The sequence below is a fragment of the Mustelus asterias genome, chromosome 10, assembly GCF_964213995.1.
Source record: "Mustelus asterias chromosome 10, sMusAst1.hap1.1, whole genome shotgun sequence".
NCBI classification, from domain to species: Eukaryota; Metazoa; Chordata; class Chondrichthyes; order Carcharhiniformes; family Triakidae; genus Mustelus; species Mustelus asterias.
Genome location: NC_135810.1, coordinates 56294824 through 56322821, shown reverse-complemented (window position 1 = coordinate 56322821; position 27998 = coordinate 56294824). Strand labels below are relative to the sequence as shown.

The following is a 27998-nucleotide window of genomic DNA, read 5'->3' as shown; positions in this document are numbered from 1 at the left end:
CTATATTTACAGGTCATATTGACAATTTATATAGTTCGTGTCAAACTCTGGCCTTACATTTCCAAGTCAGGGTAGTGCGTAGCTTGAAAGAGAATTTCCAAGTGGTGATGTTTCCACACATCTTCTGCCCTTAACCTTCTAGATGTGGTGCGTCTTGTAGGTGGTACAGCCAGAGGGGATTTACCTGGGGTTTAGTCCCTCCTTTAGGTGCAGAGAATCAAATCTGCTGAAATTATCCCCCCACTATCTCAGGCTGAAGATATCTGCAAACTCTGCACACGGTTAAAAGGGCTGGACGAGGAGGGGAAACCACATCAGAATCCAGAAACGAAACTGAGAAGCCGCACAAAGAAACTGAGTGAAAAATAAAACCAAATCCGCCTAACAGGACCGGAAAGTCCCGTCTGGCGGCCAATCATCTGCTGCCGAGTGTGTGACCCGGGGAAAGGGGGGGGGGGGGGGGGGCAGCCAAAGGGGGGGGGGGGGGTGCATAGTGTTAGCGCGAGGGGATCGAATAATCCCCAGAGACAGGGGATCGAGTGATCCTCGAAGGGAGCCAGGAGGGATCGAATGATACCCAAAGAGAGAGAGAGGGGGATCGAGTAACACTCAAAGGAGGGGGTCGACTGATCCTTGAAGGGAGCAGAGAGGGAATCAAGGATACCCGAAGAGAGTGAGGAGGGATCGAGTGATACTCGGAGAAGAGGGATCGAGTGATACTGGACGAGAAGAGGGATCGAGAGATACTGGAAGAGCGGGAGGGGTTTCTCAAAAGGAGGCGGGGTCAAGTGATCCTCAAAGAGAGCGAGGAGTAATCGAGTGATCATCAAAGGGAGGGAAAGATCGAGTGATCCTGAAAGGGGAGAGGAGAGGGATGGAGTGATTGCCGGGACCCGGTGTTTGCAGTTGCTGAGGCGGGTGAGTGGCGGTTGTGTCCTTTACAAGATGGCGGCTCGGGTTGAGTGACAGCTTCGGCCGCAGCGCCATATTAGGGCCGGCCCTGCGGGGGAATTCCTGACTCATTCCAAAAAAACCTGCGTCAAAGTCAAATGTTCGGATGACTAATTTTCCTGTTTCCGCACTCTCCTCAAGAGTGATCTGAAATGAAAAGGTGCTGAGTTTAGTTTTGTTATCGGGGGGCGCCAACTGTCATATCCTCAGGTAAGTCTTTAAAGATGTTTGCAGCTCTTTTTGTCCGGCCACGTCTTCAGATGTGGAGTCTTGGAGCACAGGATCCATTGTAATGCTGTTTTTGCGGACTATGGGCGGTGGTGAGGGAGAGGGCAAAGGGAGTTTACAACATAAGAAATATGCTGGGTTGACCTTTCAAATAACAGGAGGGCTGTCCAAACTGGAAACGATTGAGAAGTAATTAAATTGAAAACCTATTTTCACAGTGAATCTCAACATCTTTAACCAACCGTAGGATTTTGTGGAGGTTTGTGTTACATGAACAAAATTAAGGCCGTGAATCCCAGCGTTGAAAATGTAGTTTACGTACATAAAATTACTTACAAAACATGTTAAAGGCGAGTACAATTATAATGTTGGTTTGGATAGATAGACGTGGATATGTTGCTGAATTCTGGAACTCCTGATCAATATACGTATTTCAGTATAAGCAGTTAGCTTTTTTAAAAAAAGTGACTACAAATTGTTTGTTGGGGGTGGGGGTGGGGGCGGTCAAGAGACGGCTGAAGAGACGAGTAAGTGAGGTTTAAAGTTGGCAGTTGATCATTTTAAAAGATCAAGGGTAGAGTTTCCATTTTGTAGACTACACCTAAATTGCTGTAATGCGGTTACACTTCCTGCTAAAGTTCCTGTGCAAAATGTAACATATTGTGGTCAATATGTTACTAGTGTAATCGGACAATGTTAAATATAATAATTTATACTTAATAAATTTTAAGAGTGGTTGGATGCATTTGTATTATAGGTGAAAATGGATTTATCACCAAAAGTACAAATGTTTAATAAGGATATTTAGTCTTCCACCTGTAGGTCATCCGAGTTAAAATGGCTGAAAGCATTTATCATTGTATTGAAGCATTTGATGGTTACATTGATGTACACTTAAAAATGAACTTATTGAAGAGGCTGATATGTGGGACAAAACTACTAATACCTGTGTGCCTCGAAAAATGAATGCAATTTGAAGTACCTTCTTGGACCAATCCTGCAAGTTTGACCTGGCAGTGTAGGTGGCTTTTTTGAGTGGGGTCTGATTCTTGCAAATTGGGGAGCGAGCCAGTGTACAAGATCATGGAAAATGTGAGTGTAAATGGTTTAGATGCAACTCGGATATTTTAAATTCCTCAATCTTTTGTGCTGGTTTGGTCAATTTGCACCAATATAACTAATAGAAACTCAGTCCCATGGTTTCTGCTTTGAAGCAGTTACACTTTGTGATTCTAAAAGGACATGAAATGACATGAGATGGTGACACAGGTCACTCACTGAAAGTGGCAACACAGGTGGAGAAGATAGTCAAGAAGGCATACAGCATGCTTGCTTTCATTGGCCGGGGCATTGAGTTTAAAAATTGGCGAGTCATATTGCAGCTTTATAGAACCTGAGGCCATGCTTGGAATAGAGTGTTCAATTCTGGTCACCACACTACCAGAAGGATGTGGAGGCTTTGAAGAGGGTACGCAGAATCGCTGAGCAGAAATGGATAGCCAAGTTCCGCACACATGAGGACGGCCTCAACCGCGATCTTGGGTTCATGTCACACTATCTGTAACCTCCAGAACTTGCCTGGGTTTGTAAAATCTCACTAACTGTCCTGGCTGGAGATAATACACATCTCTTTAACCTGTGCTTAACCCCCTCACCACTCACATTGTCTGTACCTTTAAGACTTGATTACCTGTAAAGACTCTCATTCCAATCATTATCTTGTAAATTGAGTTTGTGTCTATATGTGCCCTGTTTGTGAACACAACTCCCATCACCTGATGAAGGGGCAGTGCTCCGAAAGCTTATAGCTTGTGCTACCAAATAAACCTGTTGGACTTCAACCTGGTGTTGTGAGACTTCTTACTGCAAGTTTTTTACACAGAGGGCGGTGGGTGCCTGGAACTCCCTGCCGGGGGAGGTAGTGAAGCAGATACGATAGTGACTTTTAAGGGGCGTCTTGACAAATACATGAATAGGATGGGAATAGAGGGATACGGTCCACGGAAGGGTAGGGGGTTTTAGTTAAGTCGGGGAGCATGGTCAGTGCAGACGTGGAGGGCAAAAGGGCCTGTTCCTGTACTGTAATTTTCTTTGTTCTTTGTTCGTTTGACAATTTAAGGACAGTTTTCCTTAAAGCAGGTCATTGAGGTCTATTAGCAAACAGCTGTCAAAGTATAACCTTCAGATAAAAGCAAAACACTGCGTATGCTGTGATTCTGAAATAAAAACTGAAAATGTTGGATAAACTCAGCAGGTTTGGAAGTATCTGTGAAGAAAAACAGAGTCTAAATGACCCTGCTATAAATGTAATTTAGACTTGAAACATTAACACTCTTTCTCTTTACATGTTGCTATTGCTGAGTTCATCCAGCATTTCCTGTTTTTAAAGAATAATCCTCCCTATAATACAACAGTTTGCATATATAACCCGCATTTTGAACATTAAAAAATATTCCAAAATAATTCATAGTAGGGTAATCAGATAAAAATGGACACCAAGACAAATAATGGATTAGGAATCTTCCAAAAGCATTGCCAAAGAAGTAGATTTTGAGGAGGAATTTGGAGATAAAGAAACATTGGGTGGTGGGGAGGGGGGGGGCTTCAAGAAAGTGGGGCAACGCTGCTAAAGACACGGGTAGGACAATGCCATGAATCATAGAAACTCATGATGTGGAGATGCCGGCGTTGGACTGGGGTAAACACAGTAAGAAGTTTAACAACACCAGGTTAAAGTCCAACAGGTTTATTTGGTAGCAAAAGCCACACAAGCTTTCGGAGCTGCAAGCCCCTTCTTCAGGCGAGTGGGAATTCTGTTCACAAACAGAGCATATAAAGACACAAACTCAATTTACATGAATAATGGTTGGAATGCGAATACTTACAACAAATCAAGTCTTTAAGAAACAAAACAGCATGAGTGGAGAGAGCATCAAGACAGGCTAAAAAGATGTGTATTGTCTCCAGACAAGACAGCCAGTGAAACTCTGTGGGGGTTACAAATAGTGGGACATGAACCTAATATCCCGGTTGAGGCCGTCCTCGTGTGTGAGGAACTTGGCTATCAGTTTCTGCTCAGTGACTCTGCGCCGTCGTGTGTCGCGAAGGCCGCCTTGGAGAACGCTTACCCGAATATCAGAGGCCGAATGCCCGTGACCGCTGAAGTGCTCCCCAACAGGAAGAGAACAGTCTTGCCTGGTGATTGTTGAGCGGTGTTCATTCATCCGTTGTCGCAGCGTCTGCATAGTTTCCCCAATGTACCATGCCTCGGGACATCCTTTCTTGCAGCGTATCAGGTAGACAACCTCTGCAAGACGTGCCGGATCATCGACACAGATGCCATCATCTCACGTGAGAACACCATCCACCAGGTACACGGTACATACTCTTGCAACTCGGCCAAAGTTGTCTACCTGATACGCTGCAAGAAAGGATGTCCCGAGGCATGGTACATTGGGGAAACTATGCAGACGCTGCGACAACGGATGAATGAACACCGCTCAACAATCACCAGGCAAGACTGTTCTCTTCCTGTTGGGGAGCACTTCAGCGGTCACGGGCATTCGGCCTCTGATATTCGGGTAAGCGTTCTCCAAGGCGGCCTTCGCGACACACGACGGCGCAGAGTCGCTGAGCAGAAACTGATAGCCAAGTTCCTCACACACGAGGACGGCCTCAACCGGGATATTAGGTTCATGTCCCACTATTTGTAACCCCCACAGAGTTTCACTGGCTGTCTTGTCTGGAGACAATACACATCTTTTTAGCCTGTCTTGATGCCCTCTCCACTCATGCTGTTTTGTTTCTTAAAGACTTGATTAGTTGTAAGTATTCGCATTCCAACCATTATTCATGTAAATTGAGTTTGTGTCTTTATATGCTCTGTTTGTGAACAGAATTCCCACTCACCTGAAGAAGGGGCTTGGAGCTCCGAAAGCTTGTGTGGCTTTTGCTACCAAATAAACCTGTTGGACTTTAACCTGGTGTTGTTAAACTTCTTACTGTCATAGAAACTCAGCATAGGAGGAAAACCTTCAGCTTGTCAAACCTTTGCAGGCTCTGTAAGAGGAATTGTGGTCCCACCTTGCCACTTCATTTGCATAACCTTGTAGGTTCCCCATCCTCGCGTTTTCAAAGGTTATTTATGGAATTTGCTTTCAGCACCTTTCCAAATAGTGTTCTAGATCCCAAGATCTGAAAATTGTTCTCTTCATTTACCCTCTGGATCTTTGCCAATGACTTTGAATCTGTGACTTGTACTTGATGATTCACTCAACAGAGGGAATAATTTTCCTCCACCTACTCTTATCAAAACCTTTCATAATTCCCGGCTCGGGTCACTCTGTGCAGAGTTTGCACATTCTCCCCGTGTCTGCGTGGGTTTCCTCCGGGTGCTCCGGTTTCCTCCCACAGTCCAAAGATGTGTGGGTTAGGTTGATTGGCCATGCTAAATTGCCCCTTAGTGTCCCGGGATGCGCAGATTAGAGGGATTAGCGGGTAAATATGAGGGTTAGAGGGATTAGCAGGTAAATATGTAGACATTACAGGGATAGGGCCTGGGTGGGATTGTTGTCGGTGCAGACTCGATGGGCCGAATGGCCTCTTTCTGTACTGTAGGGGTTCTATGAGTTATTCTATGAGTTAATTCTGAAAAGTTCTATTTTGTTATCTCTTAATCTTGCCAATTCCCTTAAGTTCTAACTCTGGATGGAATTTTCCATTTGTGTTGTCATGCTGGTGATCTTCCCAATTCCCCAAAGTTCTAACTCTGGGTGGAATTTTCCACCCATGTTGTTTTGCTGGTGAAGATGTTATAAGCTCTTTAAAGCTTCCTGGTGTGTTGCATATGTATATGGTTTTGGTGCATGATCAATATAACTATTTGCAAATTACAAATTCATTATTCTCTTGAACTTTTAATGTGATCTTTTCTGATCTTTACCTGTAGCAAACAGATTGAAATGAATCTCTTCTTCATGTTAGTCCTTCTCTATAGTAATTGTATCAAAAACAAAATGGAGCTTTGTATTCTTTAATGGGAAATGGGCCTTGCTGGCAAGGTGAGCATTTGTTGCCCATCCCTTAGCTCAAGGACAAGTTTTGCTATTGTTTAGTGCATCTACTAATCATTGGCTGTGTCATTTCAAATATCTTTATTATTTTCAACCCATCCCCCAAATTTTCCAATTTATCATTACTTCGAAATCAGCTCGCCTGAAATATGGAACGTATTCATTTTATTTTCCTTTTGTCACAATGTTAAATCTAATGGTAATTTTTTGATTTGATTGATTATTGTCATATGTATTAGTACACAGTGAAAAGTATTCTTTCTTGTGCGCTATACAGACAAAGCATACCATACATAGGGAAGGAGAGGAGAGAGTGCAGAATGTAGTGTTATGGTCATAGCTAGGATGTAGAGAAAGATCAACTTAATGCAAGGTAGATCCATTCAAAAGTCTGATGGTAGCAGGGAAGAAGCTGTTTTTGAGTCGGTTGGTACATGTCCTCAGACCTTTGTATCTTTTTCCTGATGAGAGAGTATGTTAAGGGTGCATGGGATCCTTGATAATGCTTGCTGCTTTTCCAAGACAGCGGGGAGTGTAGACAGTGTCAATGGATGGGAGGCTGGTTTGAGTGATGGACTGGGCTTCGTTCACGACTCTTTGTAGTTTATTGCAGTCTTGGACAGAGCAGGAGCCATACCAACTGGCAAGAATGCTTTCTATGGTGCATCTGTAGAAGTTGGTGAGAGTCGTAGCGGACATGCCAAACTTCCTTAGTCTCCTGAGAAAATAGAGGCGTTGGTGTGCTTTCTTAACTATCGTGTCCGTATGGAGGGACCAGGACAGGTTGTTGGTGATCTCGACACCTAAAAACCTGAAGCTCTCGACCATTTGTGCTTCGTCCCCATTGATGTAGACAGGGGCATGCCCTCCACTATGTTTCCTGAAGTCGATGACTATCTCCTTCGCTTTGTTGACATTTAGGGAGAGATTATTGTCGTTGCACCAGTTCACCAGATTCTCTATCTCATTCCTGTACTCTGTCTTGTCATTGTTTGAGATCCAACCCACTAGGGTGGTGTCATCAGCAAACTTGAAAATCGAGTTGGAAGGGAATTTGGCCATACAGTCAGAGGTGTTATAAGGAGTATAGTAAGGGGCTGAGGACACAGCCTTGTGGAGTACTGGTGTTGAGGATGACCATGGAGGAGGTGTTGATGCCCATTCTTACTGACTGGGGTCTATGGATCAGGAAGTCTTAAGATCCAGTTGCAGAAGGGGGAGCCGAGCCCCAGGCCACAAAGTTTGCAGATGAATCTCGTAGGAATAATGGTGTTAAAGGCTGAGCCGTAAGCTATGGATAGGAGTCTGACATTAGTTGCTTTCCGTGGGTTGACTTTTGAGAAGGCTGCTCTGACGTCGGCAATGGTGACCTGGGATACAGGTTTGTCTGAGGCTTCCGGGATGGAGGGCATGCTGTCGCTGACCTCTTGCTCAAAATGGATATCGAATGCATTGAACTCACTGGGGAGAGGTGTATTGGAGCTGGCGATTTTATTAATAATTCTAATTATGTCCAAACTGTAGTTTTTAAAAGTAATATCAATATTTCATCGGAATAAACATGAGGCCAAGAGAAATTGGGACTGGGAGTTAGTGCAGATCATCAAGAACTGGAATGATGAGTGTGTAGAACATGTTGCAGAACAGGATACAGGCAGCAGAGATTTGGATGAGCTGAACCCAACCTGCAATTTTGGATGAAATGATTAAGTTTACAATGATAATGACGGTTTAGAAATGCTCAGGCAGCAGTATTAAGGAGATGGAAGTAAGTAGGCTTTGCAATGTAATGCATGTGCGGGTTGAAAGTTCAGCTCTGGTTTGAATAGGATGCCAGGAACATGGAGAATCAGGATCAGCCCAAGATGATGGCTGGCGAAGAGATTGGAATCAGTGACAGTACAGAGTTTCAGACCAATCTGAAATTGATTACTTTGTTTTTCCAAATGTTTAACTTATTATCCAGGACTGGATTTAAAATCTGACTACACAGAGACACTCAACATTCGGGTAGAACAAGGTGTTGCTAGTATACATTTTAAACAGTCAAAACTATGTTGTGTAATCCAATTATAATAAAAATAAAATCCCTTCTGAAACAGGTGATGAAAGATTTTCTGTTAAGCCTAATTAGAAAATGTTGAGGAAAGTATGCAATGCATAAAAAGCAGTAATTACTTTTTCTGAAGCCTTTTTCAGTTTGAATGTTCTTGTTATTGGTCAAAATTACATTTCTTTTGCTTCACTCCAGTACTGCTATCAATATTTGGTGACATGTAAACTGATACCCCACTCATCAGAAGTGGTCAGCTATAGCAATTTTCTGCTTCTGCTTTTGAATTGAATTACTGATGTGTTCGGGAGAATTTTTTTGAGCAGTATGTTTCTGGTTTGGTAAGGAAGGATGCATTGTTGGACCTGGTTCTACAGTGGTGTGGATCAGGTGTCAGTAGGGGAGCATTTGTAAGATAGTGATTATAAAGTTAAGTTAGCTACTGTAAAGGATAAGGAGCAATCCAGATTAGAAATAATTAATTGGACAAGGATCAATTTCAGTGGAGTGAGAACAGATCGGGCCCAAGTAAATTGGAAGAAAAGATTGGTGCACACAACTGTAGCTTAAATTTGGGTTTACTTTAAAAAGGACATTGTTTGGGTGCGGTCGTGGTAAATTTTCACAGAACAAATAGATCCTGAGCTCTCTAGATAATGAAAGAAAGATGAAGCAGATTTGGGTGTATATGACATGTAGGTTGATAATGTATGTAAAAACTGGGCTAAATATAGAAAGCTCGGAGAGTGGGGGGAGAAGTATTAAAATAACAGGCGAAAGAGACTGATGACTATCATAAAAAGGGAATCCTGAAACCTTTTGTAAATGTATATTTTAGGAAAGGTGACTAAAAGATTGGTCAAAGGAAGGATTTAAATATTTGTGTTATGGAGTGATAGTGGGTGAGCAAAGATTGGGGTGACCAGTCGAAATCTGATACTAAATGTGCTAAAATTTAGTAAGAGGCTAGAAATAATCTCTTGCACTGCAACCTCTACAAACTAGTAGTTTCAACAAAACTAATAGTCATCTTTAGTACACTGTGCATAAGCTGTGACATTCACTTAGAAATATTTTGTCTGGGAAAAGGAACTTTAAAAAGTATACGTGGATTAAAATGTGATAGCTGTAAGAATATTTTTGCAATAAAGAGAACTGTTTTTGCTGATTACCTTTTTCTGTTAATTTTCAGATTTTTTTTGGAAGACTGACAGAATTGCTGATTGGTTCCATTATTACTTTGTGACGTTAATTGTTCCAACTATGAAAATGTACCACCAGTTTCTTAATCTGAAGATTTAACTTCATAATGGAGGGCTAGGCTTAAATGGGCACAGTACCTTTTTTGGAAGGAGCTTTGTTTCTATTCATTTAATTTATTCCTTTTTTGGAATACCACTGTCATGGCTTTTGAAATTCCTGTTCCCTACAATCCTTTACTTTTTAAAATGTAACGTTCAGCTGCATGTTGAACAATAACCACTAAATATTTATGGAACATATATTAATGAAGAAGACAAAAATTACGAAATGGATCTATATCAACAAAGAAATTTATTTGCTCTTGGAATTAAATTCAATTACATGAGCAAAGCCTTATGGTAATTTTGAACACTGTTGAATGCTACTAGTATATTGTTCTGTGTGGTTGGGCATTGAGATCAAAATGAGCTAGAAATGGAGCGAAGGAAACGTAGTTGTTTTGACTTCCTTAATCTTCAACCAGCATCACTAAAGCATCTTTTCACTCTGGAACCGTGCTATTTAGAAATTGACTGCCATGTTTCCTACTTTACAAGTGACATTATTTCAGAGGTACTTGGTGAATTCCAAATGCTTTATAATTAATTAAATGCTTTCCTTTTTCAATCTTTCACAAAATTTTCTTTAATGACACTAATTTTTAACTTGGCTCATCTAAAGGAAACTAAACATTGGGTTAACAAAAGTCACTGTTTAACATGCAGATTGATATTGGGGTGGGGGCGGTTCCTCTAAATATGTAGGTCAGATTCTGATGTCATTCTCTGGAAATGCCAGGTTAGGACACTTGAGGTCTGGCATGCAAGTCTATTGCCTATGCACATCCACAGGTACCGATCCCACCCTGACTTAAAATTGAGAAACATTTGTTTTTGTTTTAAATAGGAACAAAGCTCCTTCCAAAAAAGGTAAGCCCTTATTCTACGGAATATTCTTCATGAATATATTACAAAATCAGAGCTTTGGCCATTTCAGAATTGGCAGAGATCAAGAACTGCAGTATGATCTGTCCTCAGAACTTTACCGAATTTCAACATTTGCTCACTTCCCCTCGCATGCTTTGTCTGAAAGGAGTCTTGCACGTGCTGGATTTTATTACACTGGTGTAAGTGATAAAGTGAAGTGCTTCAGCTGTGAAGAAACTGTTGATAACTGGCAACCAGGTGATAATGCTGTTGAAAGACACAAGAGGTGCAACCCGAATTGTAGCTTCATCAATAGCCTGCCTTTAGGTGTTGATCACTTGTCAAATTATTCTGCGTTTTCTCCACCAAATGCAGCTTGCTTTTTTCAATCATCGTTTCATGAAAGTGGAGCAGAGCTTGGCTTAAACCGCAGTATTCCTCATGATCCAGTGGTCTCCAGAAGTGTAGAAGATATTTCTCATCAATTGAGATATCCACAGTACAGTGGAGCAATGCGTAGTGAAGAAATGAGACTGCAAACCTTTCAGAATTGGCCTTCCTATTCTTCTCTGATTCCTGCAGAACTAGCCAAAGCTGGATTTTACTATACTGGGGAAGAAGATAGGGTTGCATGTTTTGTTTGCGGTGGAAAGTTAAGTAACTGGGAACCTGGAGATCGTGCAGCATCTGAACATAGAAGGCACTTTCCTTCATGCCCCTTTGTTTTGGGGAATCAGATGGGTAACATTCCAATGAGCAATACAGAATCGCAAAGAATGGATGAGAGAAGTGAACTGGTTCGAGCTATGCATCCACGACATCCTGAGATGCAATCTTATGATATTCGACTACAGACCTTTTTGAGATGGCCAGTCAGGAATTTTATTCAACCTGAACAGCTATCTAGAGCTGGATTCTACTATGTTGGTAATATTGCTTTTTTAAATTTCATTTTTCTCCTCTCCTGAATGTTGTGTTTAAAATTACAACTAAAACATTCAAACATTAGGGAAGCACCAAAACTGTTTATAAATGTTTAGAGCTGAATGGATTGGCATGTGGGGGGGCATTGTGGTTGATGGGGAGAAGTGGTGAAGAGGACACAAGATATTCTATAAGAATATAACTTATACTGCCCATCTGTTTCTCACCTCTGGACATAATGATTAATCGGGATCTGTCATGTAGGAAATTTAACATCTGCCTCCTTGTTTGTGCTTGATTTTGTTTTTAGAAAATGGTGCTGAATAAGACTCAAGTGCTTTAGAATTGAACTTTTTTTTTGTATTTGATCCCCAATTTCAACACTGGCAATTCACAGATTGGGCATCACCTGGCCAGTTGCAGATTGAGTCAATTTTCCCCAAAGCATTTCTATTTGCATGAGTGAGGTTATTTTATTTTGCTCACATTTGCTTGCTAACCAACCACCTTATGTTTTTTCTAAATGTAATTGATCGTGCCATAATCTTGTGCACAGTTAAATTGACCTGGAGTTATCCAATCTCATTTGCTGTAAGATTTGCACAGCTGAAGAAAGATTGTGCACTCTGTTATACTATATTGAATCTAATCCCAAAGATGAGCTTTAATGTTGCCCTGTCCGTGTGTTTGAAGGTGGGGAGGAAACATTACTTCCAGTGGCCTGCCTGCTTGCCCTGCCGCCAATGCAATATTACCAACATTGGGGGTGAAGTTGGGTGACCTGCCCTGACTGCCAGCGAACCAGTTAAGGTCCTTAGGTGGGGAATTAATACTCAAGTGCCTTATCTCGCTATTGCTGCGATGAAATCCTTTGTTGGCTGGTGATTCCTCCTTACTGGGCTCATTGGCTGGACCCCACAAGTGCATAACATCCCAGGTTCCCCTCCACAATCCCCAGGTCTTGCATTCTGGCTCCCAACCCGCTTGCTGACCTCATTTGATGGGAGTGCAAAATATTTCTACAGCATAATTAAGTGGAAAATTGACTGTATTTTCTGAAATTTTAGGACAAAATGATGATGTGAAATGTTTTTATTGTGATGGCGGTCTGAGGAGCTGGGAGGCTGGAGATGATCCATGGGTGGAACATGCAAAATGGTTTCCAAGGTAAATTGATCAGAAGAGCTTATAACAGGATATGTTTCAACATGTTTCAAGTGCACAGATAAACACCTATGTTGAATAAATGGCTGTTTGCTATTTCATATCTTGATTGCAAATCCTTCATGAATTAATTGGTCTGAGCTTAACTTTACTATGCTCATGGGTGCAGCCTAACTTAGGAAAACAAAACGACTTTGGGTACAATGTCACCCATCCATAGCCAGTTCTTTTTTGATTTGATTTATTATTATCGCATGTATTAACATACAGTGAAAAGTATTGTTCCTTGCACGCTATACAGACAAAACATACCATTCATAGAGAAGGAAATGAGAGGGTGCAGAATGTAGTGTTATAGTCAGCTAGGGTGTAGAGAAAGATCAACTTAATGCAAGGTAAGTCCATTCAAAAGTCTGACAGCAGCAGGGAAGAAGCTATTCTTGAGTTGGTTGGGACGTGACCTCAGACTTTTGTATCTTTTTCCCGAAGGAAGAAGGTGGAAGAGAGAATGTCTGGGGTGCATGGCGTCCTTAATTATGCTGGCTGCTTTGCCGAGGCAGCGGGAAGTGTAGACAGAGTCAATGGATGGGACGCTGGTTTGCATGATGGATTGGGCTATATTCACAACCTTTTGTAGTTCCTTGCGGTCTTGGGCAGAGCAGGAGCCATACAACCAGAAAGAATGCTTTCTATGGTGCATCTGTAAAAGTGATACAACCAGAAAGAATGCTTTCTATGGTGCATCTGTAAAAGTTGGTGAGAGTCGTATCTGACATGCCAAATTTCCTTAGTCTTCTGAGAAAGTAGAGGCATTGGTGGGCTTTCTTAACTATAGTGTCAACGTGGGTGGACCAGGACAGGTTGTTGGTGATCTGGACACCTAAGAACTTGAAGCTCTTGAGCCTTTCTACTTCATCGCCATTGATGTAGACGGGCATGTTCTCCTTTATGCTTCCTGAAGTCGATGACAATCTCCTTCGTTTTGTTGACATTGACATTTGTCAGCTCATCTAGAAATACACTCTTAAAAGCTGAGTTTTTATGGTGATAAACCTGTATCAATGTTATACAACATGTATTGAAATAGGGACACTAAACTTGCTTTCCCTCTCCACCTGTGTGCAGCTTTTGGGCAGCCTACTGCAACTGACTGTCCAGTTGGGTGGAACTGCTTTCTCACTTGGTTCCATTTTTGTCTACCTAATTGTAGCCACTTGGTGACGACATCTGAAAGCAGTGTCATTTTTCATGTGTACGTTGATGACACCCAGCTCAATCATACCATCACTCTCTGGTCCTCCACTGTTGCTAAAGAATAAGACAGCTCATCTGACATTCAGTCGTGGATAAACATAAATTTCCTCCACTTCAATGTTGGAAAGACAAGTCATAATTTTCAATCCCTGTTCCTGACTCCATCCCTCTCTGGCAACAATCTGAGATTAAGCCAGTCGGTGTCAAATTTGAGCCAGAGAAGAACAAAGAACAATACAGCACAGGAACAGGCCCTTCGGCCCTCCAAGCCCGCGCCGCTCCCTGGTCCAAACTAGACCATTCTTTTGTATCCCTCCATTCCCACTCCGTTCATATGGCTGTCTAGATAAGTCTTAAACGTTCCCAGTGTGTCCGCCTCCACCACCTTGCCTGGCAGCGCATTCCAGGCCCCCACCACCCGCTGTGTAAAATATGTCCGTCTGATATCTGTGTTAAACCTCCCCCCCCCCCCCCCCCCCCCTTCACCTTGAACCTATGACCCCTCGTGAACGTCACCACTGACATGGGGAAAAGCTTCCCACCGTTCACCCTATCTATGCCTTTTATAATTTTATACACCTCTATTAAGTCTCCCCTCATCCTCCGTCTTTCCAGGGAGAACAATCCCAGTTTACCCAATCTCTCCTCATAACTAAGCCCCTCCATACCAGGTAACATCCTGGTAAACCTCCTCTGTACTCTCTCCAAAGCCTCCACGTCCTTCTGGTAGTGTGGCGACCAGAACTGGACGCAGTATTCCAAATGCGGCCGAACCAACGTTCTATACATCTGCAACATCAGACCCCAACTTTTATACCCTATGCCCCGTCCTTTAAAGGCAAGCATGCCATATGCCACCTTCACCACCTTCTCCACCTGTGACGTCACCTTCAAGGATCTGTGGACTTGCACACCCAGGTCCCTCTGCGTATCTACACCCTTTATGGTTCTGCCATTTATCGTATAGCTCCTCCCTACATTATTTCTACCAAAATGCATCACTTCGCATTGATCAGGATTGAACTCCATCTGCCATTTCTTTGCCCAAATTTCCAGCCTATCTATATCCTTCTGTAGCTTCTGACAATGCTCCTCGCTATCTGCAAGTCCTGCCAATTTTGTGTCGTCCGCAAACTTACTGATCACCCCAGTTACACCTTCTTCCAGATCGTTTATATAAATCACAAACAGCAGAGGTCTAAATACAGAGCCCTGCGGAACACCACTAGTCACAGGCCTCCAGCCGGAAAAAGACCCTTCCACTACCACCCTCTGTCTTCTGTGACCAAGCCAGTTCTCCACCCATCTAGCCACCTCCCCCTTTATCCCATGAGATCCAACCTTTTTCACCAGCCTACCATGAGGGACTTTGTCAAACGCTTTACTAAAGTCCATATAGACGACATCCACAGCCCTTCCCTCGTCAACCATTCTGGTCACTTCTTCAAAAAACTCCACCAGTTAGTGAGGCATGACCTCCCTCTCACAAAACCATGCTGACTATCGTTAATGAGTTTATTCCTTTCTAAATGCGCATACATCCTATCTCTAAGAATCTTCTCCAACAACTTCCCCACCACGGACGTCAAGCTCACCGGCCTATAATTACCCGGGTTATCCTTCCTACCCTTCTTAAATAACAGGACCACATTAGCTATCCTCCAATCCTCTGGGACCGCACCTGCGTCCAGTGACGAGACAAAGATTTGCGTCAGAGGCCCAGCAATTTCATCTCTCGTCTCCCTGAGCAGCCTTGGATAGATTCCAAGGGATTTGTCAGTCTTTAAATTCTCTAACAAACCTAACACTTCCTCCTTGCAACTTTATTTTTCTGTGATCACTAAGACTTATTTCCACCTCCGTAACACCACTGAACTTCACCTCTGTCCCAGCTTATCTGTTGCTGAAAAGTTCATTCATGGCTTCATTGCCACTAGACTTAACAATTTCAATGCATTCTCACATCAAACCTTCTGTAAGCTCGAGGTAATCCAAAACTGTTACCTGTGTCTTAACTTGCAGAAAGTTCTCTCTGATCTGTCATGGCTCCCTGTCAGGCAACATTTTGATTTTTAAAATTCTTATCCTCGTTTTCAAAGTCCTTCTTGGCATCACTTTTTCCTATTTCTTTTATCAGCTCCTCTAACCCACAACCCTCAGAAATATCTGTGCAAATCTAATTCTGACATCATGAGCGTCCTTATTTTACTGGTTCCACCATTGGTAGCTGTGCCTTCAGTAGTGTCGGCTGTATACTCTGTAATTAAGCTTCCAATATCTCTTCATCTCTCTTGCTTTCCTTGTTTAAGACTCTCCTTAAAGCCAAGCTCTTTGACCTCACTTTTGGTCAGCTTGTGAAAGAATGGAAAATCTAATCTATGTGGAGATATATGGCTCAATATGATATTTTATAATCTTCCCGGAGTACTTTGGAACCATTTTTTATGTTAAAAGGCAGTATAGGTAAATCCTGAAAGCAATATCAGCATTATGTTAAATGTTTGAAATATATATGGATTTTAAAAAGACAGCTGCGATGGGGACACGGGGTGGGATTTTCCGCGCAACCTGCCACGTGTTCCGTGCCATTGGCCGGCAGCAGGATCTTCTGGGTCCGCTGTCGTCAATGGGATCTCCTGTTAAGTGCACCCCTCTCCGCTGGAAATTCGTTGTGGGAGTGTGCTGTTAGTGGGATCAGAAGATCCCACATGAACAGCTGGAATGTTCTAGTCAAGGTATAGTGTGCATCTTTTCCTTTATGATTTATGAATTATTTTTACATATTTCTAATCTAGAAACTGTATGACCACAACCTCCTTTCTACCTTCCCACCCCCTATTTGACATTAATCTAATCGTAGCTTTGACTTACTAATATTTTCACTTCAGGTGCGAATATCTTCTTCAAGAGAAGGGGCAAACATTTGTAAATCAGATCCAGACAAGGTTTCCAAATCTATTTGATCTCCAGGTAACAACATTTCTCTACAACTGCTTCAGAATAGTGCAAAAAGCCTTATGTATTTATATTTTATCTCTCAACTTTACATTAATTTTTCCCATTTTTCTTTAAAGCTGCATTCCAGTTCGGAAGACATCTTGGAAGAAAATCAAACGCCAGGTAATTTGGTAATCCTATAAAACCCTGTGAAAACAGAAGGTTTAAAAAACGTTCATTACAATTTAGTTCTCCATCTCTAGCTGATTGACTTTTCTAAGGCCAGAATATTTTGTAATCCATTATTGGAAGAAATCTGAGCATTTCATCCACCTGGAAAGTGCTAGTTTTTCCTCTGGCTGCTTCTGATGCACCTGATGAATTTGGAAACACTTGTACCCTTATTAATTTAACTGAGTTTGAGGAAAAAGCTAACTATTCCAAAAACTGTTACAGTATACTAAAATTGGTCATTGCTGAACATGTAATTTGCTGCATTGCAATGTACATGATGAACTTGACCATTTTGGTATAGTTTGTGTTCAGGTCTGTTCTTTAGAGCCAACCATAGGGTAGGCTATATTAGACCTGTTAATGTGTAATGAGGCAGGATTAATTAACAATGTATGATGGCGGGAAGATCATTGAAACAACTGAAGTTTGGGCCTTGGACATTGGGGGAATTTCTACAGCAGCGTGCTGGTTCTGAGATGATTACAAATTCATTTAAATGAGCCTGGATATATTTGTTTCTTACCTCGTTTGAATTTTCGTGGGTTGGACATTTGAAAGGGGCTGTTTTTAAACCTTAATAAATTGGCATTATTGCAGTCCTACATATTATTCAGATTGAAGCTTTTTTTTGCATAGTTCTTTTGTATACTTACTGCATCAACATGATATTTTGTCATTTGAATTATCTATTCAAGCCTATTCAGTGTGAATTGTTTTAATTAATATTGCACATTATTGTTCAATTCACTGTGCTCAAATGGTTAATGGTGGTCTTTTGAGCCAGATTTCAGCTAAGTTCTTTGCAAGGATTTACTTTCTAGATTAACATAGAATCAGGAGGTTCTCATCATTCATTGGGATACTGATCTATCTCCATATTTTATCTCCATTTAATTGGTGCAGCTCCATATCCCTTTATTATCCGTGGTTAGTAAAAATCTATTGTTCACGAAAGTTAAATTACACGTACTGATTTTTGTGGTGGCAAGTTCCACATTTTACCATCATTTGTGTGAGGAACTGTTCCTCAACTTTTCTCCTGACAGCCTCCCTCTGATCTTTAAGGTCATGTCACCTTAGAATCCCCATTCCCCCATTAATGGAAAAGATTTCTGTGTACCCCAACAATTTTTTATTTCATATTTTCTGGGTTTAATTTATGCAATTTGTCCCCGTGTAATAGAATGTTTACAGCACATTCAATCTAATGTCCATGACTGTGCTCTGCAAGAGAAATACGCTAATCCCATTCTACTGCCCTTTCCCTGTATCCTTGCAAATGTTTTCTCTTCTGTTAATTATTCCCAATTGACTTGGCCTCCAACGCACTCTTGGACAGTAAATTCCAGATCCTAACTGCCCGCTGTGTGAAAGTTTTTCTTAGTGTTGCCTTTGGTTATTTTGCTGTTCATGTTTAAATTGGTGTTCTCTGGTTCTTGATCTTCCTGCCAATGAGTACAGCTTCTGCCTGTCTACTCTGTCCAGAATCCTCAGTCTTGGTGACTTATTAACTTTAAGTATAGCCAACCTTTTGCATACCTCCTATTAATTTTTAACTCATTCAGTGTCTCAACTACCTTATCTTTCACCATGACTTTGGCAGCAGCATCTTCCTTGGTAAAGACAAATGCAAAATGTACATTTAGTACTCAGCCATGCCCTCTGCCTCTCCTTTTCACTACTGTTTAAATGCCTTAAACCTTTGAGCCCTGGTAACATTCTGATGAACCTTCTGTTCTCCTTTCAAACATGGTATATCCTTTAATAAATGTGTGATTGCAAGATAATGCAACACACAACTATGCATTATTTTAAAAGTTTTAGTTCATAAGAATCCCTACAGAGCAGAAGGAGGCCATTCCGCCCATCAAGTCTACGCCGACTCTCTGAAAGGGCATCCCATCCAGGTCTCCACTTCACCCTATCCCTGTAATCCCAAACATTTACAATGGCTAATCTACCTAACCAGTTCATCTTTGGAGGAAACTGGAGCACCTGGAGGAAACCCACACAGACACAGGAGCATGTGCAAACTCCACACACAGTCACCCAAGGCTGGAATCGAACTAGGGTCCCTGGTGCTGTGAGGCAGCAGTGCTATGGTGGGACTTTTTTTTTAGTTATATTTTTTGTCTGAAAATTGCACTCCATTATTTTTAATTCCTGTAGTTGTTCATTTTGGATCTGGGGAAAATCGATCCGAAGATGCAGTAATGATGAATACACCAGTGGTTAAGGGTGCTTTGGAAATGGGTTTTGATCGAAGACTTGTGAAGCAGACTGTCCAAAGGAAAATCCTTACAAGTGGAGAGAATTACAAATCTGTTATAGAGCTTGTGACCGACTTGCTGAATGCTGAAGATGAAGAAAGACAAGAAGACAAAGAAAGAAAACTGGAAGAAATGGCTGAAGGTATATATTAATTTGTGCTTGCCCTTTCACATTCACTAGATTAATTCTATTAAAGAGAGAAGGCCAACTTGCTAGACAGCTGCATTATTTTAATCCAGACCAAAAGTTTAGTTATTGTTTTTCATAGTTCCTAGAAGAACAGACTTCTTTATTTAAGATAAATCCACAATATTTAGCATACCAAAATGTGACTTGATATGCAATTCTGTGGTTTAACATACTGTTAGCGTCTTCAACATTGGTGTGGCATGATGAAATATCTGGTGGAGTAAACCTCTTGCGTGTATATCCAACTTTAGCCTGAGTCTTTTTGAATAAATTAGTGTACAACTAATAGTCAGTTTATGCTCGGAATGTCATACACAGTGGATGAAGGTTGTCAGCTTAAGATTTCAAAATTATCAAGAATTAAATTTTTAATAATTACTCCAATCCAGCAATTTCACCTTTTTTGTTTAGTTCTAAAGTACTTTGAATCTCTTGATGCAGCAAATTAATTTGGACAGGGAATTTTAATGTTAAAACCAGTCAACCATCTTGCCAGGCGAGCGGCAGAGTCATACAGACTAGGAAGGTTCCGATTTGATTCTCAGTCTGTGCTGACATAACTGATCTTGAGTGGTGCAGTGGTAGGAAGGTAGATTTGGCTCCAACGTTGCATGAGAATATCATCGAGTTGCTGCTTTTACTTTCTGTTCAGTAACATAAGAAGGGGTGCATATGGATAGGGGCCAAGGCAGGTTTGGTCTTGGCTGTGAAATTCCCATTATCCTCCTGGACACCAATCCCGGCTCAAGCTTCAACAATGACCAGTTGGTGAGTGATTGGCATCCTAAAAACGTACTTTGGTAAACAAATAACTCCTTCAGAAAATGAGAAAGGAATATGGGTAAAAGCAGGACAAGCAAAATAATCATTTTCAAGTGTAGGATTAAATATTACGAGCTGCTGTATACTGCATATGATCTATTTTTTGAGCTTTAGGAATTTTCAGCTAGCTTATTCACCAGTCAGGAAGCCACTGGTGTTCTGATTGTTAGAGCATCAGATCAGAAACCCAAGGGATATTAAGCCAGACTGCACCTCAACAATTTTGTATTTTGGCATTAGCATGAAAGTAAGATGTGTCGCTCCAGGTGTGATTCTACTGACACAGAGAAGTTTTTATCACAACAAACTTTATTGAACAACATAGTTAAAGTATAACCGATAAATTGGCTTAATTTTTAACAATTGAACAACACACAAACATGACAAGATACAATTCTTAACTGCTAACCCATCACTGAGTTCCAATTCAAGCAATATTCCTCTTGTAGAATTAAACCCCCTCTTTAAATTTAGTTAGCAAAACACAGGCATATTTGCTGTGACTTGGGTTACCAGCCCTGGAGCTCTGAGAGGCCTTTTCAGAGAAAGTCACTGCTTTCTTCTGGCAGTCTAGGCAGCAACTGCTTGTATTTTAAAATGAAACTGAAACCCTTTCTTTCCTGCAAGCTTAGCTCCTCCCGTTAAGCACATGGCTCTCTCGATCAATCAATTTAATCAAACCGAAGGAAACACAAATGCATTAGCTCTGCTTGCACAAACACTCCTGTTTAAAATGAGTATTATCTCTTCTCCCAATCCTAGACAAATCAGCGCCCTGCAGAACAGAGCTGAATTTTAAACATACCCCTTACAAGAAACATAACATAAATATATTCTTAAAGGCACAGTATCATATGGTGTAGTGAATTATGAGATTGGTTGCGTTTGGTAGAGCCATTTGAATAATCTAGTTTTTTTTTTAGCCAGCAATCTATACTCATTTTTAAATAAAGGGTTTTTTTGAAATCTAAAACAAAGACTGAACATGGTGGAAATATAGAGCAAGCCAGTCAGCTTTTAAGGTTTAAAATATATGTTTAAATTTTGGTGAGCATCATTTCAGATTTGAAAAATGGATTAAAAACATGCAGGGGAAGATATTTGCCTCTTCAAGTCCTGTTTTTTTTCCCACCCCCTTTTCTCAATTACATAATATGCTTGCTACATTCTAAGGAAAGGCCCTTTCTGTGCAATTGAATTTAACTACAAAACTTCCTATATTTTCAGTTACCTTTCTTGCCTTTGTAAATAGGAACTTTCTAATTTTCTTTTGTCTGTTGCATTTGGATACAAGCCCTTTTTTTTGTGCTATCTCCTCAGTCAAAATAATTTACCTGTTGTTCAGAACACTTGGAGAATATCTGGCTAAGACAGCTCCTCTAACATAAAATTAATATTGGGAACATATTCCCTTAGTGCTTCCACCAACTAAATAAATATGTTTTGTACGTATGCATTAAATGTTATTGGGGGATAGAATCCTTGCATCTGGTAACCTAACATTTGTTTACATATGTTATGTATTAAGAAATGTTAATTTTTGTTTCTTTCAAAGTGGTGTTTGCATTGGTACAAAGTCAATAGCTATATGCTCTCTATTCATTACACTTGCTGTTCTGTTCTGGAGGCGGAAACTGATACCTTTTGTGATTTAAAGACTCCTTATTTTTCAAAAGCATGAATTATGTGCACAATGCACAGTTCGCATGCAAAGCAGGTAGCGAGAATCCATTGCATTATTGCTAAACTGGAATTTAGTTATCTGCTACATGCAAAGTAGAGAAGGTTTCAGTAAACTAATTACCACTGCTTTCACTTTCTAGAACCAATTAATGGAAAATCAGCAAATTCTGAATAACAGTTTTCCCTTTACAGGTGACGTGCTGCTACTGAAGAAAAATTGTGTTGTTTTGAGTCAGCATTTGACAAATATAGCACCCTTGCTTGAAGATCTGGAAACACGATGCTTAATTAATAAAATGGAAAGTGACATGATTAAACAAAAACCTCAGTCTGAACAAGCCAGAGAGCTACTTGATACAATAATTCAAAAGGGAAATGCAGTAGCTGAAGCATTTAGAGATGCCCTGTTGGTACATGAACCAGAATTGCATGAAAAAATATATGGTAAGTAATTCATTCTGTGTCAGTTTGTTTTAGTATTGTTCTTTCTCATGTCAAACTAGGATGTTTATTTAAATAGCAATTGTCTGCAATTTTGTCTATTAATGGCTTAAGTTGTCTGAAGACTTGTATTTGTGAAATATGTACAAATATATGTAGAATACTAGTTTATATTAATGATTTTCTTGGTTTGGTAAAACTGGAGGACTGGGAAACCATTAACTGAAGGCAGTTAAAAAATAAATGTGTTTTTAAATTTCTAATACCACTTTTAATTAACTTTTAAATGTGATTTAACACTTGATATTTCAAACCACGTTTTGAGGATACATTGGTTTTTCGTGCAAATTATGCACAGCCCATTCCTGCTGCTGTGTAGATAGGTGAGTGATCCGGTTCTATGGAGGATCAGGCCTATGTTCTCTCCTTCAACTTCACTCGCTCCTTCCAATTAAACTCTGGGTACCCCATGGGTCGTACCTATTACCGTTTTGAAAGATGCATGGAGCATTCTTTGTTCCAGCCCTACTTGGGGCCCTTTCTCTCTCCACTTTTTCCAGTACATTGACTGTCTGTGTCATTTCCACTCTCACTCTGAAGTCAGATTTCATTGCCTTTTCTTCCACTGTGCAGTATTACATCGTGGCGCACCAAAGTGAACTATGGATATTCCTGACAGTTGTGGTTTTTAACTACAGTGCGAAGTTGACTACATAGGGTGTTGCCATCAAGATGCTTGCTCATAAACTGATGCTATCAACACACTGCCTTCTGAATGGGGGAAGGAAATATTTTATAAAGGAAGTGGTTGAAGCGGGGAGCATTTCAACTTTTAAGGGAAAGGACAAAATATTTGAAACAAGATGCAGGGCAATGGGAAAGCAATCCAATGGATTGGATTTTTCCAGCAAATGCATAATAGGCTAAATGCTTGCTTTAACATATTTGTATAATTCTGCGGGGAGAAGACAGTAGATTATGTAATTATGATCACATTATTTGATGCAAGACAATTCCTTGGCAGAATTATTAAAGCTAATGTTCTACGAAGTTATACTTTAATTGCTGAAGAAAGTTTTGCTTGTCACTGTGAAATGATCTGCCCCTGAGCCTCCATGGATTTGAATGCACTATCTATAATATCAAGTTGTACAGTATAAGAAAACTTCTTTTGTGCTAATTTGTGGTTTATGATCTGGCAGTTTTTTCTGAAAAATATACTTTATTCATTAAATATCTAAAAGAATATTTCAGAATGACCATTATGGCAAGTGCAGTAACATTCAACTGTGGTTCAGTCAAGTTTGAAATCTAAGTGTGTTGCATCTTGAGATGCCTCAATACAATTGCAACATACGTGATATTTACTATGTAACATTCAGTGTTCAGCAAAAAGCTGGGTTTGGGGGGGGGGGAGAGAGAGAATTCTACACAGTTTTGTCGGTGCACTATGGCTGAAAGCCTTAAATGGTGGCTTTATTTATTGTGCCTTTGTAGCTGTTGGCACAAGCTTTAGTGCGTTCCTCAGCACTGTCAGTCCGCAACACCTGGCCATGGACACCATTAGTTTTTGAGCAAACCAAAAAGCTGCTTTCACCGAGTTGATGATCTTCCAGCATCGCTTGATATTAGTTTCCGTGTGTATCTCTGGGAACACATGCGCTAATAGATTTTGAGAGATCTGTAAATGGCTTTAGTGACCCAGGGCCAGGAGAGGGAGATGAATTGCCCAGTTTCCCCATTAATGACTCATTTTTAAATATATGTGAGTAAGAACATAGGTGTGAATCAATCCAGAATGTGATGTATTTTTCCACCCCACTCTCCCTCCATTTCCCTTAATTGATGCTCACTGTACTAACTGTCACTAGAAGAATTGTCCCGTGGCAATGCCTTGGAATGTTATCCCAACATGCTTTAGAACATTCAAGGGAAAAGAGGACATGGTACTTGAAGCTTATCATACGATAACAGCTCAAACTGCATTTACGAAATGAGTTCATGCAGTCCTCCATTTGCTTGGCCAACTCACTTATTGCTCAGCTCCATGGTACTGCCCTGTGAAGTTTCAATTCCGACTGTCAACTTGCAGCAAATGTCTTTATATGAAATGTGCAGCAACAGACAGAAAAGCCAGTGTTTTGGTTTTTTAAAAGCTCTTTCCTGCTCTCCTTATCCTAATTTGCAATTGTCCAAATCTTGCTGAACTACACTGGATACTACCGTGTTCTTCGGTTCCCTTCATTTTCTTTTCTTCTGCAACTTTCTTCAACGTCCTATGGGTTACCATTGACTAGAAGCTGAAGTGGACTAGCCAGGTCAAATGTTAGGAATCCTGTGACGAGTAACTTGCATCCTGATTCCCCAAAGCCTGTCAAGACACAATTCAGGAGTGTGATGGAATACTCGCCACTTGCTTTGATGAGTGCAGCTCTGACACTTGTAGCTCAACACCATCCAGGATAAAGTAGCTTGCTTAATTGGCACAGTGTGGAACATTTCCAACATCCACTCTCTTCACCACCAATGCACAGTGGCAGCAGTGTGTACCATCTACAAAATGTATTACAGGAATTCATCAAGGCTTCTGAGACAGAACCTTCCAAACCCACTACATCTGGAAGGACAAGGGCAGCAGACTCATGGGAATGCCGCCACCTGGAAGTTCCCCCTCCAAGCCACTCGCCATCGTGACCTGGAAATATATTGTTGTTCCTTCACTATCACTGGGCCAAAATCCTGGAACTCCCTCACAGAACTGTGATGTACCTACGCCACATGGCCTTTAGTGGTTCAAGAAGGCAGCTCACCACCACCGTGTCAATGACAAATAGAGATGGGCAATATTGCTGGCCCAGTCAGTGATACCCACATTCCATGACTGAATTTTTTTTAAAAAGCATTCCTGACTTCTAAATCTGTCATTCTATGCTCCCTTCTCTCAACATACGTCTCAATTCTCCCCCACGTTTTGTTGATGAGCCTTCGGCTAATTCTGCCTCCTTCCCTAATCCTCGTGTCTCTTTAAACTTCTCTTTGCTAAGTTTGATCACTTGTAATTTCCCCACCATGAATCAGGATCACTTCCCCCTTTCCAACCTCCCTCATTCCCCAACTTTCGATTAAAAAACTTTGATATGCTTTCTCCATTATAAATATATATTATAAAACATATCTCAAGTCTGTGCAGATTAGTTGTTGCACTACTATATATGTAACAGTCTCTAATTTGTTTTATGTTTCAGTTCAAAAAAATTTGCCTTATTCAGCATCATCAGATATGATGGGTAAGTTATTTCTTCCATCTACACTACCACCTTTCTGTTGATGCATAAATATAGTTGTCTAATTATAACTAAATTTATAAGCAAAATAGGTAATTTTAAATCTATTATAACATCTAAATTAAGACTGGAAAAAAAATTGGTGTCTTAAATTGTGTCTCGTGTTCTTGGATTAGCTGATTTCTTTGCAATGAAAATGCTTGTTCTGTTAACTTTTGTAACATCCTGGCAAAAAACTACTAGTGGATCAGTAAGCTTTGAGAGCTAACAAAATTTTTATTTTCTTTAGGCTTGACCATGGAAGAACAGTTGCGAAGGTTACAAGAAGAAAGAACTTGCAAAGTGTGTATGGACAAAGAGGTCTCGGTTGTGTTTATAATGTGTGGTCATTTGGTTGTTTGTACAGATTGTGCACCTTCCCTTAGGAAGTGCCCAATCTGCCGTGGTACCATCAAAGGAACCGTTAGAACATTCTTGTCCTAACCTTGATAACTATTGTGAGAAGTATAATCGGCCTATAAATGAGTACTCCATTCATTGAGAACAATATCAGCGAAGTGCAGTGACCCAAACTGCACAGTGGGAGGAAAATTTTCATCACGCAGAGTTAACAACTTTTAAAGCTCTTTATCAGTAATCAAATATATTTTAATGAGCTTTAGAAAATCATGGAAAATTCAAAGTGCAAAATAATACTATTGTTTGTACCTGACTGAATTGAACAGCTCCAGATAATTATTGCAGGCATCATCTGATTATATAAATCTACTAATTATTTGGAAAAGGGTTAAAATGAAAATTTGTTATTTTATCTTGTATTATTCTAGGTAGTAGCAAATGCTTTCAGCAATGGTATTGTGGTTTGAAATGTTTTGTTTACAACTGATACATGTAAATTTACTATACTTAATCAAAATGTTTTTCCCGGCACAAGTTTTATAACTTTCAAAGTGACTATCAGCTATTCTACTAAAAGAAACATGAAGAAGTTTCTTTATATTTATAACATTCTAATAATCAACAAAGCACCCATAATTACTTGTTTTTGTTATAAAACCTATGTTTATTTTGAAAATGACTTTATTTACTGAGTGGGTGAAATTCAGTTAAGTAAAAAAACTGAAAAAAGTGTTTTAAATAACTTGTATTATACCTTCTAAGATGGTCAAATATTTGCATAACTTTGTCAGGCTATCTAAAAGTAGCCTACAAGAGACAAACTGGATGAGTGTGACCGACCCATCTCTTGAACCATTCAGACACCATCTGTGTATTCAATGGCCAGTGGAACAAGCCTGTGGACTTGATAATTTGGACAACGTACCCCGACTGAGAAGAGAATTCCTCTGGCCATAAACTAATCACTTCTAAACAATTAACCTGGTGTCAGCTTGCCATCACCATTTTTAGACAACTGATCTGTTTGAGAGGAGCAAACTAACCATCTTTGTGCTTGAGAAACTGCTTTTCTCCAGGTAAGTCTAAAGAAGAGACAGCCAGGGTGTGAGACCAGAAAGACCCTGAGTAAACACTCTTTCCATACTCCAGCCATCCTGCAAACTTATGCCCTGCCTATTGTTTGACCAGTTATGCGCCACTGGCAGCAGCATATCAAAAAATAAATCCAGCTGCTGGCATCAGAACAAAAGATAAAATTGTCCGTCAACTTCCCTAAGTTGTCTTGATGCAGAATCTGGAAAGACCATTTGAGTCCATTCTGAAACTGTCCAAGACATCCATCTACAGGATCTGAATACTCCAGATGCTTTTGGATTCTTAAAAAAATTAACCTAACCTTTTCCACTCTAACTCGCGTGTTTATTAGAGAATTCTTGAATGCATGCGAGAGTGAGAGTTGGCGCTCTTAAGATCAGGATTCCATGCAATAAAATCCTATTTTCTTTTAAAAACTTGCAAGAAAACTTGTGTGTGTGACTTTTACACTCACAGCACTTAAACAGAATTGGCTATCTGTTGTGGTAAAAGGAATCATTTTAACCACTTCTCATCTGACCATAACTGTTTCAAAATGTGAGTTTGGGCAATGAACTGTACTTCTGTAAAGTTGTGTAGTTACTATATCGTTCATTCTTTCTCCTCTCTGGGGAGAATATATTTTGTTTTGGGAAAGTTCTTGGCTTGGTGGCTGGACTTTACAGCCTGACTGGTTTATATGAAAGCAATTATAAATGTGGGTATAGGAATTCATAGTGAGGAAGTTGGTACAAATTGTCTGATAAACCAGTTATGCAGATGTAAGATTTTAAATCGGCAAATATTTTAAAAAAGAGGAAATTAAACCTTACTAATGTTTCTACTGCCT

General features: G+C 40.4%; 1 protein-coding gene across 5 annotated transcripts; it reads left to right on the top strand.

Moving 5' to 3' along the window:
* The first annotated feature begins 440 nt into the window (after window positions 1-440).
* birc2 (baculoviral IAP repeat containing 2) lies at window positions 441-27998 on the top strand. 5 transcript variants are annotated; one of them, XM_078221754.1, is made up of 10 exons: window positions 474-918; window positions 9497-9575; window positions 10476-11399; window positions 12464-12563; window positions 16703-16784; window positions 16889-16934; window positions 19155-19397; window positions 22143-22394; window positions 25637-25678; window positions 25965-27998. In XM_078221754.1, the coding sequence occupies exons 3-10, from the start codon at window positions 10505-10507 to the stop codon at window positions 26156-26158; spliced, it is 1854 nt and encodes a 617-aa protein (XP_078077880.1). In that variant the 5' UTR covers window positions 474-918; window positions 9497-9575; window positions 10476-10504; the 3' UTR covers window positions 26159-27998. The 5 variants fall into 5 exon arrangements, 4 of the variants coding, with proteins under 4 accessions (XP_078077877.1, XP_078077880.1, XP_078077878.1 ...); XM_078221752.1 differs by lacking the exon at window positions 474-918 and adding an exon at window positions 956-1161; XR_013498870.1 differs by lacking the exon at window positions 474-918 and adding an exon at window positions 1011-1161 and having other exon boundaries at window positions 9497-11399; window positions 25965-26247; window positions 26288-26389.